The 17,304-nt window shown below is 49.7% G+C and overlaps 1 protein-coding gene across 3 annotated transcripts in view; it reads left to right on the forward strand.

Moving 5' to 3' along the window:
* Positions 1-17,304, forward strand: part of Dennd3 (DENN domain containing 3) — a 60,233-nt gene that overhangs the window by 5,596 nt on the left and 37,333 nt on the right. For all 3 annotated transcript variants that reach the window (XR_002379836.2, XM_021183344.1, XM_029470055.1), the window contains exons 2-7: positions 4,474-4,750; positions 5,758-5,873; positions 6,473-6,606; positions 10,033-10,144; positions 14,863-14,982; positions 15,314-15,532. Coding sequence is in view for 2 of the 3 variants with exons in the window: in XM_021183344.1 (XP_021039003.1) it covers positions 4,474-4,750; positions 5,758-5,873; positions 6,473-6,606; positions 10,033-10,144; positions 14,863-14,982; positions 15,314-15,532 (978 nt within the window). In the remaining variant the exon portion in view is untranslated. The remainder of the gene's footprint in view (positions 1-4,473; positions 4,751-5,757; positions 5,874-6,472; positions 6,607-10,032; positions 10,145-14,862; positions 14,983-15,313; positions 15,533-17,304) is intronic.

Genomic DNA, 17,304 nt, shown 5'->3' on the forward strand with positions numbered 1-17,304 from the left:
ATACATATGCAGCTAGAGACAAGAGCTCCGGGGTACTGGTTAGTTCATCATGTTGTTCCCCCTATAGGGTTGCATATCCCTTTAACTCCTTGGGTGCTTTCTCTAGCTTCTCCATTGGGAGCCCTGTGATCCATCCAATAGCTGACTGTGACCATCCACTTCTGTGTTTGCTAGGCCCTGCCTAAGTCCATTATTAATTTTTTTCTGATTTATTTATTTTTTATGTGTATGGGTGTTTTGCCTACATGTACGTCTGTGTGCCAGATATGTTCTGTGCTCAAGGAGGCCTGAAGAGGGCATCAGATTCCCTGGGACTGGAGTTACAGATGGTTGTTGGCTGAGCCGTGTGGGTGCGGGTCACTGAACACACCACTTCTGGAACAATAGCCAATAAGCTGAGCTGCCGAGCCATCTCTCCAGGCCCTTGAACACACCATTCTAAGTGGCCAAAGAGAGAATGACACAGGCTTTGGTGCGATGTCACAGTGTATGATCCAGACTGAATGAGGGCTCGGGATGACCAGCTGCCAGAAATGCAAACCCAGGGACAGTATCACCTGAGGGTCACTTGTGCTGCATGACGGGAACAGAGAACTGTATAGCCTCGTCTCTGACTTTCCCACCTTCACGACTGTGATGATGGCATAGTGTTGGTGAGGCAGAGAAACCCGAAGCTCTGAGAAGTTGAGGTCTTCGAGGAGACCTTGAAGCAGGGCGTGGTCCTGGAGGGGGAGGTCTGGGAGGAGGCCCTGTAGGCTCTCTGGTGGTACAGGTCTGTAATAGATTACCTTCTGGCTCCTGTCTGGTAAATGAATAATATGGGAGCTAAAGGTCTTTCTGGTGAGAAGGTAGTGTGGGCAGGGAGTTTGAGAGTGCCAAGCCATTGAAGAACAGCAAAGCCAGTCAGTTGGCAGAGGTACTGTATGCTTCAAGACCCCTGAGAGGGTAAGTTGTACGTGACATTGGGGTACAGGTTATCATTTTGCTCAGGGCACACAGTGCTGTGATACATGCACACATATGATAGTGTTCACGGAAGGGATAATGACAGTGATATTCAGACACTGGAGTGTGGCGCAGGGACAGATGGGGGCCTGCAGGGCCTCTGCCTCCCTCAAGGCACCTGGTGTGCTAATTAGACCCTGTGGCTCTCTTAGACGAGTCTAGATGCAGATGCTGGTGGCAGCCTTGTACCAGGTACAGGAGGTGTCTTCACTCTTCAGGCAGAACCACGAGAAGTTTGCTTCTGAGACACAGGCTCTCTGGTGATCATTTGCAGTCGTGGTGGCGTCATGATGGCCGGGAGCCTTGCTCAGGCCGGTGACAAGGTGGAGTTTGCCTATGGTGAGGGGAGGATGCAGTGTCCACAGGGCTGGAGTTCTACGCCCAACATCCCAACCTCTTTCATCCTCACTAAAGAAATCATTGGTGTGGAGGAGTGAGGGGTTTCAGCTTCCCCGAGTCCCTCCTCTGCTTTTCTGTGTGTGTTTCTGCTGTGTGTTATTTTTCCACCCCTAAGGAAAGCCTTTCTTCTTTTTTTTTTTTTTTTTTGCAGGGTTTCTCTGTATAGCCCTGGCTGTCCTGGAACTCACTCTGTAGACCAGGCTGGCCTTGAACTCAGAAATCCGCCTGCCTCTGCTCCCGAGTGCTGGGATTAAAGGCGTGCGCCTGGCAAGGAAAGCCTTTCTTGAGTAGCTGAAAGCAAAGGAAAACTGTATGTGGAAGTTAGAGAGTCTTGGAAACTAGCAGTGTATGTAGCCTTGAACTTGAAAGGGGTCCCTGATCCTACATGGATATGCAGGGAGGCAGCTGAAAATACCTGAGCTGGAGCAGGAGCCCGGGAGCTGTCTGCATTTGCTGCAGATGTAACTTCACAGGAAGGTAGCCTACCTTGGGAGCCTGGAGTCTGAGCCCGAGGACTCCAATCTGGGGAGAAGGCCCTGCAGTGAGCCAGACTGGAGTAAAGAGGAAAAGACTGGGATCAAGGGGGTCCCAGAACACAGTCTCCCACGTTACCTGGGGCAAACTTGGTTAAGCTTGTGACTGGTGATTCCTGGTATAGAGACCCTTCCCTCTGTCATTGTAGCTCTAAGGGGAGCAGGTGGAAGGTAGATCATGTCTTCAGTTAACATAAGACCCCTGACTCTCTGCTTCTGTGACTGGAGCCATGCTAGGTTGTGGGCCTGCGTCTGCTCCGCCACTGGGCACGGCCGCTTGGGGACCAGGCTGACCCCACATGGTCCATGACCCTGTAGAGCCACAGGCAATCTGGTTTTTTGGTCTCCAGCCCCACAGGTTTGTTTTCCCCTGAAAGGTGAAGCGGTCGGTAGTAGAACTTGAGTGAACCGGCATCCGTGACTGCAGAGAGTTTCCTGTCTCTTTGCTAACAGATGTTGCTCAGGGAATACTGCTCTTGTGTGAGGCGGGAGCTCTCATTCTTTCCTCTGATTGTTGTTTTTGTTTTTTGGTTTTTTTTTTTCAGTTTTTAATATGTATTTTGTGTGTGTGCCACGTGTGGGGACATTTTAGTGGCATGCCATGTTGTGGAGCTCAGAGGACTGGTGGGAACTCCTTGTCTCCTTCCACTGTATGGGTTCTGGTGCTGGAACTAAGGTCCTTGGGCTCAGTAGCAAATGCCTTTCCCTGCTGAGCCATCCTCCTATCCCACTTTTTAATGGGACTCTTAGCTCAGCTGACCTAAAGCCACTATGTTACGGAGAATGACCTTGAACTCTAGCCCTCCTCTTATCACCTCCAGGTGCTGAGATCTGTGCCACCATGCTAAGGTGATCCCCTGGTGTCTTAGTCAGGGTTTCTATTCCTGCACAAACATCATGACCAAGAGGCAAGTTGGGGAGGAAAGGGTTTATTCAGCTTACACTTCCACGTTGCTGTTGATCACCAAAGAAGTCAGGACTGGAACTCAAGCAGGTCAGGAAGCAGGAGCTGATGCAGAAGCCATGGAGGGATGTTACTTACTGGCTTGCTTCCCCTGGCTTGCTCAGCCTGCTCTCTTATAGAACCCAAGACTCCCAGCCCAGGGATGGCCCTACCGACAAGGGGCCCTCCCCGCCTTGATCACTAATTGAGAAAATGCCTTACAGCTGGTTCTCGTGGAGGCATTTCCCCAACTGAAGCTCCTTTCTCTGTGATAACTCCAGCCTGTGTCAAGTTGGCACACAAAACCAGCCAGTACACCTGGCTTTTTACTAAATATTGACTTGTGCTGGTTCCTTTTTGGCTGGTCATGATCCCATCTCTTTTGAGACAGTGCAGTCCTTCCTGTCTGCAGTCCTCCCTCTCCCCATTCCCAAGGCACCAGTGATTGCCCAGTGCCTGACATACTATACCCGCTTTCCTTTGTTTTGCAGTAGTGGGATGGGACTCCAGGCCTTAAGCAAGCCCTCTGCCACCCAGCTACACCACAGCATTCCAATTTGGGTTTACAAGAAGCTGGACTATTTGTCCGGCTTTTACTGCTTCCAGAGAACCATGTGTCCAGCAGAGATAGATCTGTTCCTGCACTCTGATTATCAAGGCCTTGCCCATTTCTCTGCTTATCTGTCCAGACTGGCACCAACTGGATATAATGTGAGTGACAACTCGGGGTGCCTGAATATAACGCCGATGCAGGTGTTTGTGCAATATGGCGAAGCTGAGAACTTCTCGGTGTCTGCGCTCCCCCCTCCCCCCCTGCTACTCTTGTTTCAGACACATACAAGCACTCCTGGGGCTTCCCCTGACTGAACCCTTGACCCATGTGCTCATTTGTTTGGTGCACTCAGCTGGGAGAGGAAAATGCAGGTGGAGTGGCTTGCTTCCAGCAGCTCGGGGCAGAGCTGGCTGGCATTTGAAGTCATTATCTGTACATCAGAACCCAGATCTAAATTGTGGTACGTCGTACCGACAACCGGACAAGTTGCTTCTGAATGTCCAGCCTCTGGGGCACATGTAGGGTCTGGGAAGAGTCATTTGCTGACCTGAGTCTTAAAGGGCAGGGTTCCTCTGCCAAAGCCTGTGTGTACGGAGGAGAAGCAGAGATGTCCACAGGAAGCCCACCTAGAAAGGGTGTCATGAATGAGGGTGGCCACAGACAGTAACTTTTTTTTTCCTTTTTGCCTTTAGCTCTGTTCACATGTATGTGGCTGTGTGTGTATATGTGTATGTGGGTGCATGCGTGTACATGCGTACATATGGAGGTCAGAGGTTGATGCTGGGTATCTTCTCTGTCACTTTCCACTTTAGTTACTGAGACACTCACTGTTGCTCACCAAGTCACCTAATCTGGCTAGCCAGTTTGTCCTAGGGACCCTCTGTCTATGCCTCTTGAGTGCTGGGGTTACAGCTCGGGCATCTTTTATGTGGGTGCTGGGAATCTGAACTCCTGCTCTCCCATTTGCACCTCAAGTACATTACCCCTCTGAGCCATCTCCCCAGCCACACACACACTGTGACCTCTTATTTTCCTTCTAGATTGCCCAGAAACGAGGAGTGAAGAATGCCTCTTCCCTTGTCCCCGAAGTTTTGTCTGTTTTTGTGCCTCCTTTCACCACAAAAGAGGATGGCCAGGTACCGGGAGCCAGCTGTGCTCTCGGCAAAGGCAGGAGGCGTTCCTTCCGGAAGAAGCGAGAGAAGCCCAGGATGGAGCCCTGGAAGAGCCACCCTGGAGACCCTAAGGGGCCCGATTCTGAGGATGTCACCATCCCAGGAGGTGTGGACCTCCTTGCTCTGCCTCAGCTCTGCTTCCCAGGTATACTGTCTGTGGTGGCAGCCTGCAGTGGCCTTGGGCTGGCTCCTCACTGAGTATTCCACTCCAGAGGTGTCCACACTGGGGACCACAGGACCTTGGCTTTGTCTGGGGCTGGTTAATGGGATCGAATTTCTCTTTTTCTGTCTCTGTCTCTCTCTGTCTCTGTCTGTCTCTCTTTCTTTTACTGTTTTTTTTTTTTGTTTGTTTGTTTTTTGGTTTTTCCAGACAGGGTTTCTCTGTGTAGCCCTGGCTGTCCTGGAACTCACTCTGTAGACCAGGCTGGCCTCGAACTCAGAAATCCACCTGCCTCTGCCTCCCAAGTGCTGGGATTAAAGCATGTGCCACCACAGCCCGGCTCTTTTACTGTTTTTTTGAAGCACAATCTTGTTCTGCAGTCCAAACTGGCTGAAACACTGACTTTTCCAGCTTTAGCTTCCCAACTCGGGTTAGAGACACACTCAGAACACCTGGTCATCAATCTTTTTGTCTGGGGAAGTTAAAACTAGAGAGGCCCAGAGGGTGCCCGCACCTCCCTCTCTGTCCCCTGCTTCCTGTTTGTTAGAACAAAGGGAACAGGTCCGTCTCTGAGCTCAGCAGTGACAGATGAGAGTGTGTTTGCGTGTGTCTCTGCTTTATGTCTCTGCTGGTCTTTAGAAACATTAAAGGACTGGTGTGGTACACTCAGCCGAAGGGCTGGGTCCGGTCCGGTCCCTCCTCGAGCCTGCTGCCCTTTCCTGGCTGCAGGAGTTATAACAGAGGAGCAGGTACCGGTTAGTCTGCTGTGTTCAGAAGCATGGTGTGTGTGTTGCTGCACCGCACGTGTCTACTGGGGCAGGGGGTGGGGGGACTGTGGAGAAGCTGCAGGTTGGGGGAGTTTGAGAACGGGAGCTGGCTAGATCAGGCCCAAGAGCGTCAAAGCTCCGGGTGGTTAGTAGGGGAAGTGTAGGTCTTTGATGCATGCAGCAGCCACCTGACTGGCTTCCCCCTTCTTTCTGATCTCCCTCCAGGGTGTGTGTGTGTGGCTTCGGAACCCAAAGAGGATTACATCCATTTCCTGGTGCTCACGGATGTCTGTGGAAATAGAACCTATGGTGTGGTCGCCCAGTACTATCGACCCCTGCATGTAAGTGGACCTGTTGCTGTCCTCCAAGTTTGGGGTGGGCCTTTTCTCTTGATGTTAACTGTGGTATGGTGATACGCCCGTCACTTTTTCAGCCATTGTGTCTTGTGTGACTCTGAGACGTTGTGTTTCCAGTGTGTGGGACCTCCGGAACATTTTCTTCTCCAGCTCTAACTCAGCCAGCTCTCACTGTCACCTCCATCCCCCCCCCCCCCCCCCCCCCCCCAGCCCCAGCAACGACTCAGCTGCTCTCCCTCTCTGGATTTGTCCTCTGCACACTCCAGGTTGTAGATCTGCCTGGTGCTGGGCCTATTGGAATGTCACTAAAAGCTGTGTCGGGTGTGCCTTTGTGTTCTAGCAGCATGTCCCTGTTCGTTCCAAGGCTGGAGGTCTCTAGGGTAACTACCTGGTCCTTGCTTCCAAAAACCCAGTGTTGCATAGTGTGACCCTTTGTAGGGCCAATCTATGTGGATTGGAAGGCCAGAGCTGATGAAGACCCTTCCTTCTATGCTGTTTCTGGATGAGATGCCAACTGTTCTCAGTCTGGGGCCTGTACTGCCAGCACAGGAGGTGACAATGTGTCTTTGTTGCTCTTTGTCCAGGATGAATATTGTTTCTACAATGGCAAGAGCCACTGGGAGCCCAGCGTGATCTCAGCTAGGTGCTTTGTGCCTTTTGCAGTGTGTGTGGTGTCCCGATTCCCGTACTATAACTCCCTCAAGGACTGCCTTTCCTGGTAAGTTGGGGCCAGGGTTGTTAGTAAGAGCTAGGTCAAGTGGGCCATGGTCAGGGGGGCCCAGGAGCACTGTGGGAAGCCTGAGTTTCTGTCAGCACAACATGGAATCAAGATGGCGGGAGGAAGGCAGCACTGAGGGCTTCAGCTTTATTATTCTTTTTTTAAAAAGAACATGGTTGGTGATGGTGGCAGCGCACGCCTTTAATCACAACACTAGGGAGGCAGAGGCAGGCGGATCTCTGTGAGTTTGAGGCCAGCCTGTTCTGCAGAGCAAGATCCCGGACAGCCAGGGTCACACAGAGAAATCCTATCTTGACTCCACTGCTACCACCACCACCAAAAAAAAAAAAAAACCATAGCTAGGCATGCGGTACATGTCTTTAATCATAGCACTTGGGAGGGTGAGGCAGGAGCATTGCCTTGAGTTTGAGCCTAACCTGCCCTATGTAGTGAGTTCCAGGACAGCCAGGGCTACACAGAGAAACCCTGTCTCGAAAAAACCCAAAAAAAAAAAAAAAAAAAAAGATAAAAAGAAGTGTATTTGAAGAAAACTTTGGGCTTCATGACCTGAGAGAGTCAACTGCTTGCTGGATGGTTTGGTGACATTCACAAATCCATCAAATCTGGCATTGACAGCCTCTTCTGCTACTAATGAGTGAGAATTCTGAGGATATAGGGTATTTCTGAAAGACCAGGAAGGCATTTGCTGGGGCTCAATGGATGCTTATAAGCAGAGGCTGTGATTGAGAAATGGGTTAGGGCCGGGCTGTGGTGGCTCACACCTTTAATTCCAGCACTTGGGAGGCAGAGGCAGGTGGATCTCTGTGTGTTCGAGGCCAGCCTGGGCTACAGAGAAGTGGGATGGCGTCCTCCCTGGGCATTAGCCAGGCTTGGAGTCCTGTGAGTTGACATTTCAGAAACTGTGGTTCAAGAGTCAGGGTGTAGTTCCGCTGGTAGATTGTTTGCCCAGCCTTCGCAAAGCCGTGGCTTGCATCTTCATAAACCTGGCCTGGAGAGTGTGCCTGCCGTCCCACCACTGCAGAGACAGAGGCAGGAAAATCAAATGTAATTCTTAGCTACACAGGGAGTTTGGGACTAGCCTGGACTACATTTAAGGAAGTCATGGTCTTGGAATTGGCACTTCTGGTTTGACTAAAGACAGAAGGTGGCAGGCAGCAGCAGGTCCCAAGACAGAAGAGCAAACCTCAGCGTCACCGAATTGCTAAAAGGCATTTGGTGTGTCTTTTTAAGACACACTTGCCGGGCAGTGGTGGTGCATGCCTTTAATCCCAGCACTTGAGAGGCAGAGGCAGGTGGATTTCTGAGTTCGGGGCTACTGAGTGAATTCCAGGACAGCCAGGGCTACACAGAGAAACCCTGTCTCGAAAAACCAAAAAGAAAAAGAAAAAATTAAAAAAAAGACACACTTAATCTTTACACTTAGGTCACACAGTGAGACAAGTACCTGCTGGCTGAGCGGGAGTCTCAGCCTGAGTTCCTAGCATCCGTGTTTGAATTCCAGCCCTTTAGCCGTTCACTTTTCAAACAGAGCTGCCTCTTAGACATAGTTCATTGCTGAGTCTGCGGTAGACAGTGTCTTTGTAGAACGGAAAGCTTGGTTGGTCTTAGGGAGGGAGATGAGGAATTGACTGCTTACGGAAAGGTCTGGCAGCTCAGGGAGAGATGGAGGGGCCTTAGGAGTGGCTCCCCTCACCTCCTCACTGATGGTCTTCATTTCTGGGAAGTGGACAGCCATGCTCTCTCTCCCAGGCTCTCTTCCACAGAGCAGGTGATGCTTGTCACCCTTTGCTGTTAGAAGTTCACGGCAGGAAGGTGTGTTTTCTCATTCTTCCTGGGCCAGTTCTCTGTGCCAATTAAGCAGCTGACTAATGACGTGGTGGCAAACCCTCCTGCTGGGTGCCAGGGCAAACATGTGATATCAAAATGTCCACTGCCATGTGTTCTGGGTTCCCTCCTTTTGGGGTCACTGCTGCACTCTTGGAAGTGAAAACAGCCAGAGAGGAGCAAATGACAGAATTGCAGAGTTGTAGCACATGTGGGGTGTGGAGGCCCACACCTGCCATCCCAGCCCTCCCTGGGGAGGGGGGCGAGCATCAGGAGTTCAAGTCATCCTTAACTAACAGGCAAGTTTGAGGCCAGCAAGGGCTCTAGGTGACCCTGCCTCAACCAACCAACCAACCAACCAAAGTGACATGTCTAAACAGCCTTTGGACACACATCAGAAACAATACATTTATGCTGGGGGCAGTAGATTACAGACAGTTTTATTTAAAAAATATTATCTTGATGCTATTATGTTTTTACAATATATAAAAATAGGAAATACTGAGCCAGGCGTGGTGGTGCACGCCTTTAATCCCAGCACTTGGGAGGCAGAGGTAGGCAGATTTCTGAGTTCGAGGCCAGCCTGGTCTACAGAGTGAGTTCCAGGACAGCCAGGTGATACAGAGAAACCCTNTCTCGGGGGGAAAAAAAAAAAAAAAGAAATACTGGCTTTTTTTTTTTTTTAAAAGATTTATTTACTTTTTGTAGTGAATACACTGTCTTTATACCAGAAGAGGGCATCGGATTTCATTAAGATGGTTGTGAGCCACCATGTGGTTGCTGGGAATTGAACTAGGGACCTCTGGAAGAGCAGTCAGTGCTCTTAACTGTGGAGTTATATTTGGTATTTGTGTAAAATGGGAAGTGCTTGACTGTGGTTGTGATGGGGGGAAGCTGTCTTTCCTGGGGACTGCCTGACAAGCTGGGGCCCCATGGGTACTTTCTTAGCCCCATGAAAACAGCACGTTCTCCACTCAACCCCACTCAACCGTAACCTCTAGGCTCTTTATAATTCTGTAGGCAGAGTCACTCTCTTTCCTGGTCAGAGCTCCCTCCTTAGGGCCAAATTGTCACTGACCCAGTCCCCTGGGGTACCAACTGCACTTTCGCATACAGTAATGAAGATCAAGTTTCTGTGTAGGTTCCCCACTTGTATCCTCTGTGACTACCTCCAAGATCTTCTGCCTTTCAGTTAGGGCCTCTGATCCAAGGCTGCCACTTTCCTGTTTTGTTTGTTATTTCTCGATTGACTCAGTGTTTTGTTTTATTTTTCGTTTTTGACATGACCTCTCTGTGTAGCCTAGGTTGGGTCCTCCTGTCTCAGCCTGACTGCTGGGGTCATAGTTCTGTATGCCATCCCTGGCCACCCCGGACATTTTCAAGTTTTACTTTAGAAGTACAGATGCACTTCAGAATGTCATGTTTCTCACGGAAGCGTACCGTGCATTCTGTTATACATACACATTCAAGCCATCTTTTCCCCACAATCCCCTGAGTGATTAGCACAGCTAAACGAAGGGTGGCCGTCGGAGTGCAGTTGTACTTTGTGACATTATTGTTTGTTTGTTTTTTGAATTTCAGTTTATTGACTCATCTGAAGCTCTGTAAAGATTTTGAAGTTGACAATCACATAAAGGATTTCGCTGCACGACTGTCCTTAATACCTAGTCCACCGCCTGGGCCGCTCCACTTGGTAAATGAGACCTGGAACTGGGCTGGGCTCTTCTGTAGTGTGTTGAAGGCAGCAGAATCTAAATGTGTGAAACTGTTTCAGGTTTCAGCCATGTTTAGCCTGCTCTCCAGATGCTGGTCCCCTGGAGCCCTCACTGAATGGCTTCGCATGTTCACCTGAGGGTTTTGCTGAATGGTGTGACTGGCAGAGCTGGCCACATGTGAGGGGTCTGTTAGTATTAACGCATGAGATCCCATTTCTTGCTCTTCAGAAACTACATAGTCCAGTGTTCAGTCTCAGGAAGTCCTTTTAGTTTACCTAAGTTCGAAGCTTCCTTTTCATTTTCATGTCTTGGATGTTGGGTACCAGGCTTGCCTTACTGCATTGTTTAACAGCAGACAGGTATTTCCCCACCTGGGTTCCGGCCAAGAAATGTTACTGGCTCTTTCAGGCTCCCAGAGGGACAGCTCTGGGGACTGTCCCATCCTGCTGGGAGCTGAAGGCACAGTGCTGTTCTTGGCAGTAAGAATGTGTGGCAGTGCCTTCGAGTGTAAGGAGGCAGAGGCTAGACTAAGTCTGGGCTTTAGTGGCCAGAGGCCCACCCACAGCTCTCTTCCGTCATCCTGTCCTCAAATCTCTTTTGGTTTTTGTTTTTAAGACAGAGTTTCAGAACTGCTGCCCTGACTGTCCAGGAACTCACTCTGTAGACCAGGCTATCCCTAAACTCAGATCCAGCTGCCTCTGCCTCCAAAGTGCTGGGATTAAAGGCACATGCTACCATGCCTGGCTTAGCCCTTATTTGCCCAAACTGAACCACAAGCTGGGGATGAGGTATACAACAAAGAGCCTGTTAGGTGCATACCACATTCAGGCTGTAACAGAAGTCAAGTCAGAGATGGGGCAGCCTGCACCTACCTTTTCATGCTCCCCTTTTTTGAGTGGTAGGTGAGGCTGTGGAGCTGTGCAAATGGGTACTGCTCATCACTTCCTGTCTGCTCTGGACACACAGACTATATGATTCCACTTTTTGTTTGTTTGTTTGTTTTTTATTTTTTTATTTGTTTGTTTGAGATAGGGTCTCATTCTGTATAGCCTTGGCTGGCTGAAACTCAGACCAGGCTAGCCTTGAACTCAGAGATCTACCCAGAGGCTAGGATTAAAGGTGCGGGTCGCCAAGCCTGACCTGACATGTATTTTGTTTTATTTTATTGAGACATCACAAGGAATGTAGCCATGATGTAGGTGCAGGCTGGGGAGTCCTTCATCTGAACTGCTTGGCACCACAAACCTTTAGAATGTGTGTGTTTACAAGCCTGGACCCCAGCACTCTGGAGGCAGAGGTAGTCAAATCCCTGAGTTTGAGGCCAGCCTGGTCTATAAAGTAAGTTCCAAGGACAGCCAGGGCTACACAGAGAAACCCTGACTTGAAAAATGTAAAAAAAAAAAAAAAAAAAAAAGGAAAAGAAAAAGAGAAAAGGAAAAGAAAAGAAAAGAAAAAAGTGTGCATTTACATAAAGAACTATATTAGGGAAGGAACTCAAGTTGAAACACAAATATGCTCCTGTCTCATACCTTACCCCACAGCCTGGAAGGAATCTTACCCAGCATTTTCATTAATACATTGATAGATTGCTTTCCTGTGTACAGGTGTTTTGTCTGTACTGTTCCCTTCCATGTTTATTTTCCATTGACATGGCACTAGCCTTCTCACATGGGATTAGAAGGCACAGCCCGCTTGCTAGCTGGCTGGTTCTCCCTTCACATGTCCCCTGCTCAGAGGCTACAGACAGCAGAAAGGCTTCTAAGCCCCATTCTATTTTTCTGCATGAACTCTCAATGGCTTCCCACTGCACATCTTTAAAATGTTTTCAGTTTAATTTCATGTGTATGATGAGTATTTTGTCTGAATATATTTATGTATACCCCGTGTGTATGCCTGGTGTCCACAGAAGCCAGAACACATAGGATCTCCTGGCACTGGAGTTTGTAGGTGGTTGTTAGCTACCATGTAGGTGATGGGATTCAAACCTGGATCCTTTGAATGGGCAACAAGTGCGCTTTTGACCCCTGAGCCACCTCTCCAGAGCCCCCATCTTTAACTCAGCCCTGCATCCCTGCTTTGGCTCACTGTCTGGTGCCTGTGCCTCGCATCCCCGGCCCACTGGGCTCCAGCTTCACACATGCACATCGATCCCATGGGTACGGCCACTGGCTTTTCCTCTGCGTTCTTAAAAGAGGCTGCAATTTAGCTCTTCTACTCATGTTCTCCCGTCTCTCTTCTATTGTGTAGCTATTCTGCTGGGTGCATACACTGCCTTACAGTACTTCGCAAGCATTCTTTGACTTTCAGACAGGAACTTCCTAAATTACTCAATCTAGCCATGAACTTACTATGTAGCCCAGGCTGGCCTTGAACTATTACTCCACTGCCTCAATTTTTCAAATAGCTGGGATTATAGGCCTGAGCCACAAGGCTCAGCTAATGTATTTTATTCCTTTGCTCTGTGGTGCTGAGTATTCAGATGCAGGGATATGCTAGGCCAATGTTCAACCATGAGCCCCACCTGGCCCACCTGGCCCACTCACCTCATTTGATCCTGGAGACACCCTGGCCCTAGCAATCACAGAGTCCCTGTGTGTTATTAGGATGCACGAGGTGGCACTGTCACCTCCAAGAGGCTATCATTTTCTTTTGTTTTCTTTTCCTTTCCCTCTCTCTCTTTCTTTCTTTCTTTCTTTCTTTCTTTCTTTCTTTCTTTCTTTCTTTCTTCCGAGACAGGGTTTCTCTGTGTAGCCTTGGCTGTCCTGGAACTCACTCTGTAGACCAGGCTGGTCTCAACCTCAGAAATCCACCTGCCTCTGCCTCCCAAGTGCTGGGATTAAAGGCGTGGGCCACCACGCCCGGGTATTATTTTCTTGTTTTCCACATTTTCATAGGAAGATAAACTCGACACAGGGACAAGCATGAGTGTTGAGAAGTCTGAGGAGTGTGTGTCCCCAACTCCTTTGGCTTTGTGTCATCAGTACTGCCCCCCATCTGATCTGATGCCCATCGTGGTCCTGATGTCTGCTTTGCCTGCGCCCAGATCTTTCTACTCTCTCTGGGTAGAGAAAGGCACACAGCACCGTGGGTAGAAGTATAGCCGCACATCCATGTCTTGCTGCAGGGACCAAAACTTCTTCTCAATTTCTCCCATGACCACTTTGGGTCTCCTAGCACGCTTGGGCATTCTGTGAACATGGAGTTGAAGTTGAAGTGTTATTTCAAAATAATAAGAGTAACAGGTCTTCCATAAAGTGTTCTGAGCTACAAGTTTGAAAAGAACTGTGGGTATTCAGTGAGAATACTTAGGCTATGTGCTTTCAGTAGTTAATACACGCACATAATACCCCAGTGTTCTTCCAGCATGCTCAACTTAGCTCAAGACGCTGGGACAAATGTCTGGGTTAAGACTAAGGTTTGTTCTTTGGTGACCAGCATGCTGACTAGTTTATGGGCTAAGAAAGTTAGATGTAGGGAGATAAGGAGGTCAAGGTCATTCTTTGCTAGATTGTGAGCTCAAGGCTAGCCTGGGCTACACAAGACCCTATCTAAAAGACAAGACAGAATGTCACTTAAGGGCTGGCATGTGAGTTCATACAGAGCACTTGGCTGGCCTGTGCTAGGCTTGGGTTCAGGTCCCAGCATAGATCACTGGGACCTGCCTTTCTGCCTGACTGTCATCTAGCCAGTCCTGTCCTAGGCTGCCCTCTCTGGGTGCTTTCCTTTCTGTGCAGTGAGTATGTGTGTTCGTGTGTGTACAGGTGTGTGTGTGTGTGTGTGTGTGTGAGCTCATGCCTATGAAGGTCAGAGGGCAGCCTCAGACAGCATTTCTCAGGGGCTCACCGACTTTTTTGGGTTCCAATTAGGCCACACTGGTTGGCAAACAACCTCCAGGGATCCTACTGTCCCTGCCTTCCTGGGGCTCCTACTGTCCCTGCCTTCCCAGAGATCCTACTGTCCCTGCCTTCCCGGGGCTCCTACTGTCCCTGCCTTCCCAGGGATCCTACTGTCCCTGCCTTCCCGGGGCTCCTACTGTCCCTGCCTTCCCTGCTCTGCGATAATGGTGATTTTCCTTTTTATTTAAGTTTTTTAGGTTTTATTTTTTTAGTGTGCAGAGTGCTTTGTCCACATGTATTTCCGTGCACTATGTGTGTGCATGGTGCCCATGGAGGTTAGAAGAGGCCATTGGGTCTCCTGGAACTGGAGTCACAGATGGTTATGAGCCACCGTGTGGCTTCTTGGAACCAAACCCAGGGCCTCTGTAAGAGCAACAAGTGCTCTTAGCCGCTGGACTCTTTCCAGCTACTGGTTTTCTTCCTCCTCCTCTTCCTCCTTTCCTCTTCCTCCTCTTGTTCCTCCTCCTCCTCCTTTAGATAGGGTTTCACTGTGTAGCATAGGCTGCCCTGAAACTCACAGAGGTCTGCTAAGCCTCTTCTTCCTGAGGGCTGGGGTCATGTGCCGCTGTGCCCAGCCTCCCACTGGGGTTATAACCATCACAGTTGGGTTTCTGTATGGGTGCTAAGGATCTAACTCAGAACTTCATGTTTGCAGGCAAGTGCTCTGTCAGCCAAGCCATTCCCTAACCCTGGCGACAGTTTCTAATGTTGTTTTTCTGTGCCCAAACAGTGAATGTAGAGTATGTTGACCCCGGTTCTAGACTGCTCTCCGAGTTAACAGTAGCCCTTGGTCCTCACAGATATTTAACATGAAGCCGCTGCAGGTCGTCTTTCCCTCTCGAGTGGACCCCGAGAGCCCCATCATCGACTTGGACCTTCACCTGCCCCTGCTGTGCTTCCGGCCTGAGAAAGTGTTGCAGGTGTGTGGGTGCCAGGAGCGGTGGTTGTTAAGACAGGATTGGACTGGGTTTTATAGTGGGGGTGGGGAACTGGCCTCAGCCTCTGGGTGTGAACCCCAGAACTGTCAAAAAGGAAGCGCAGAACCAGGAACCCAGGAACCTGTGTACTCAAAGTATTCGTGCCCTGTGCTTAGACCCGACACTTAATGCAGCAGTGTCTCTAAGCATCTCTGACTTTGATTTTGTAAATAGGATGCAGGAAGAGGCTAAATAGCAGCCTCTGGTTTGGGGGAGGGGCCTCCCACGTCCGGCCGGAAGCAACTGGAAGCAAACAGTGCTCTTGCTCCCCTAGATCCTGACCTGTATCTTGACGGAACAGCGCATCGTGTTCTTCTCCTCAGACTGGGCCCTGCTGACGCTCATGGCCGAGTGCTTTGTGGCCTACCTCCACCCGCTGCAGTGGCAGCACACGTTTGTGCCCATCCTGTCGGGTCAGATGCTGGACTTCGTCATGGCTCCCACGTCTTTCCTCATGGGCTGTCATCTCGACCACTTTGAAGAAGTCAGAAAGGTTAGGGAGGGAACTTTGATGGGGAGGAATAAACTCATGTGACTTCATTGTGCAGGAAGCTGCGTTTGAAAGCGCTCTGCGTCTCCATGCAGTGAAAAACAGAGAAGAACGTGCTTGCGGTTCGGGGGTGCACCACTGTTATGTCTGGAGGCTCCCGTGCTCTGGGCCCCACACCACACACATGTGTCTACACGCAAAGACACCATGGAGTGTACCATGTCCTCTGCTCCTGGGCTCTTATGAATGTGTGCATACAGTGCAGTCTTCTTCACTCTCTTTCCTTTTTCTCTCTGCCTCGGGATGTGTTTGAAATCAGAACCCCTGCAATTCAAGGACCAGAGCCTTGTGTTACCTCCCAGTCCGCTTAGGTTCAGAGCAGTGCCGGGGGCTTACAGTAGACTTTGAGGGGGGGACAGACATTCAGGCAATGGTGTTACTTCCAGCCTCTGTTGCTAATCAGCCCTGTAGCCTGGATGAATCAGTCCCTCTCTGTGAAGGGAGGCAGCAACATGTTAGGGACAGGGCTCCCTAACAGCTGGCTTGTCGGTGGCCACTCTGTTGTCACCGCAGCATGCTTTTTGTTTTATGTGTGTGGGTTTTTTTTTTTTTTTAGATTTATTTATTTAATGTATATAAGTGCTCTATTTGCATGTATGCCTGCAAATTGAACTCAGGACAGACCTCTGAAAGAGCATCCAGACAGAGCTCTTAACCACTGAGCCATCTCTCCAGCCCTGCTTTGCTGTTTTAACTGTCTCCACTGTGCTTTGGTAACAGTTGGCATGAATTGCACAGCAGGCCGCTCACAGTGTTAGAAGCATCCACTGGTCCTGGTGTTTGCCCTGTGTGGCTCCTACTTACTGAAGTAGCAAATTTCTTTCTCTCTCAGCCATCAAAGGACAGCAAATCTGTCAACCTTGTTGCTACAATGAAGATCAAAGGAGACACAGCGTAGCTCCTGGCATACTATAGGAGTTGAATGGAGCGTCACTGTGCAGCTGATTGCAGATAGTGTGTGTGTGTGTGACAGAGTGTCACATTGTGGCCTCCTAGGGCACTCAAGCCCTCTCTGCATTCTTCTGCCTCAGCCTCCCCAGTGCTGGCTCTGGGATGTGTTTACATTGTGATCGGGGTAGACGGGTCCAACTGTCAGCTTGAAGATGGTTGACAGATGACGCGATCATTCCCTTTTAGCTGTAATGGCAGTGCTGCCGAGGACCTTCTGAGGCCTTGCCAGCCTCTCCCAAGGCAGCTGCTGGACTTGAGGACACAGAAGCAGTCCTGTCTCATGGCGATGCCTACTGTTTCTGGTCCTGGTGCTCCCGTGGGTGGGAACCTGGCAGCTCAGTGCTGGCCAGTGTTCATTTACTTCCAGTTACCAGTGGCATCTGGTATCTTTTTATGTGCGCACTGACGGTTCCGTAGGACAGGGAGAATGACATTGAATTGGCTTCATTTTGTTCCTTTTTAAAAATTTTATTTGTGCGTGTGTGTGTGTGTGTTTATGTATGTATGTATGAGGTGGTGGTGGGATACATGCCACATGCCTCGCCATGTATGTAGAGGTCAGAGGACAACGTTGAGAAGTCAGTTCGCACTGTCCACAGCGAGACAGGATCTTTCTTGGTTCTGCCTCTATGCTGTGAAGGCCAGGCTCCCTGCCTAATGAGCTTCTGAGTAATTCCCCTGCCTCCACCCTCCATCTCACCGCAGAAGTGCTGGGATTATAGATTTGTGTCACCACATCTAACTTTTTTTTTTTTTTTCCGAGA

This window comes from Mus caroli, chromosome 15 (genome assembly GCF_900094665.2).
Source record: "Mus caroli chromosome 15, CAROLI_EIJ_v1.1, whole genome shotgun sequence".
NCBI classification, from domain to species: domain Eukaryota; kingdom Metazoa; phylum Chordata; class Mammalia; order Rodentia; family Muridae; genus Mus; species Mus caroli.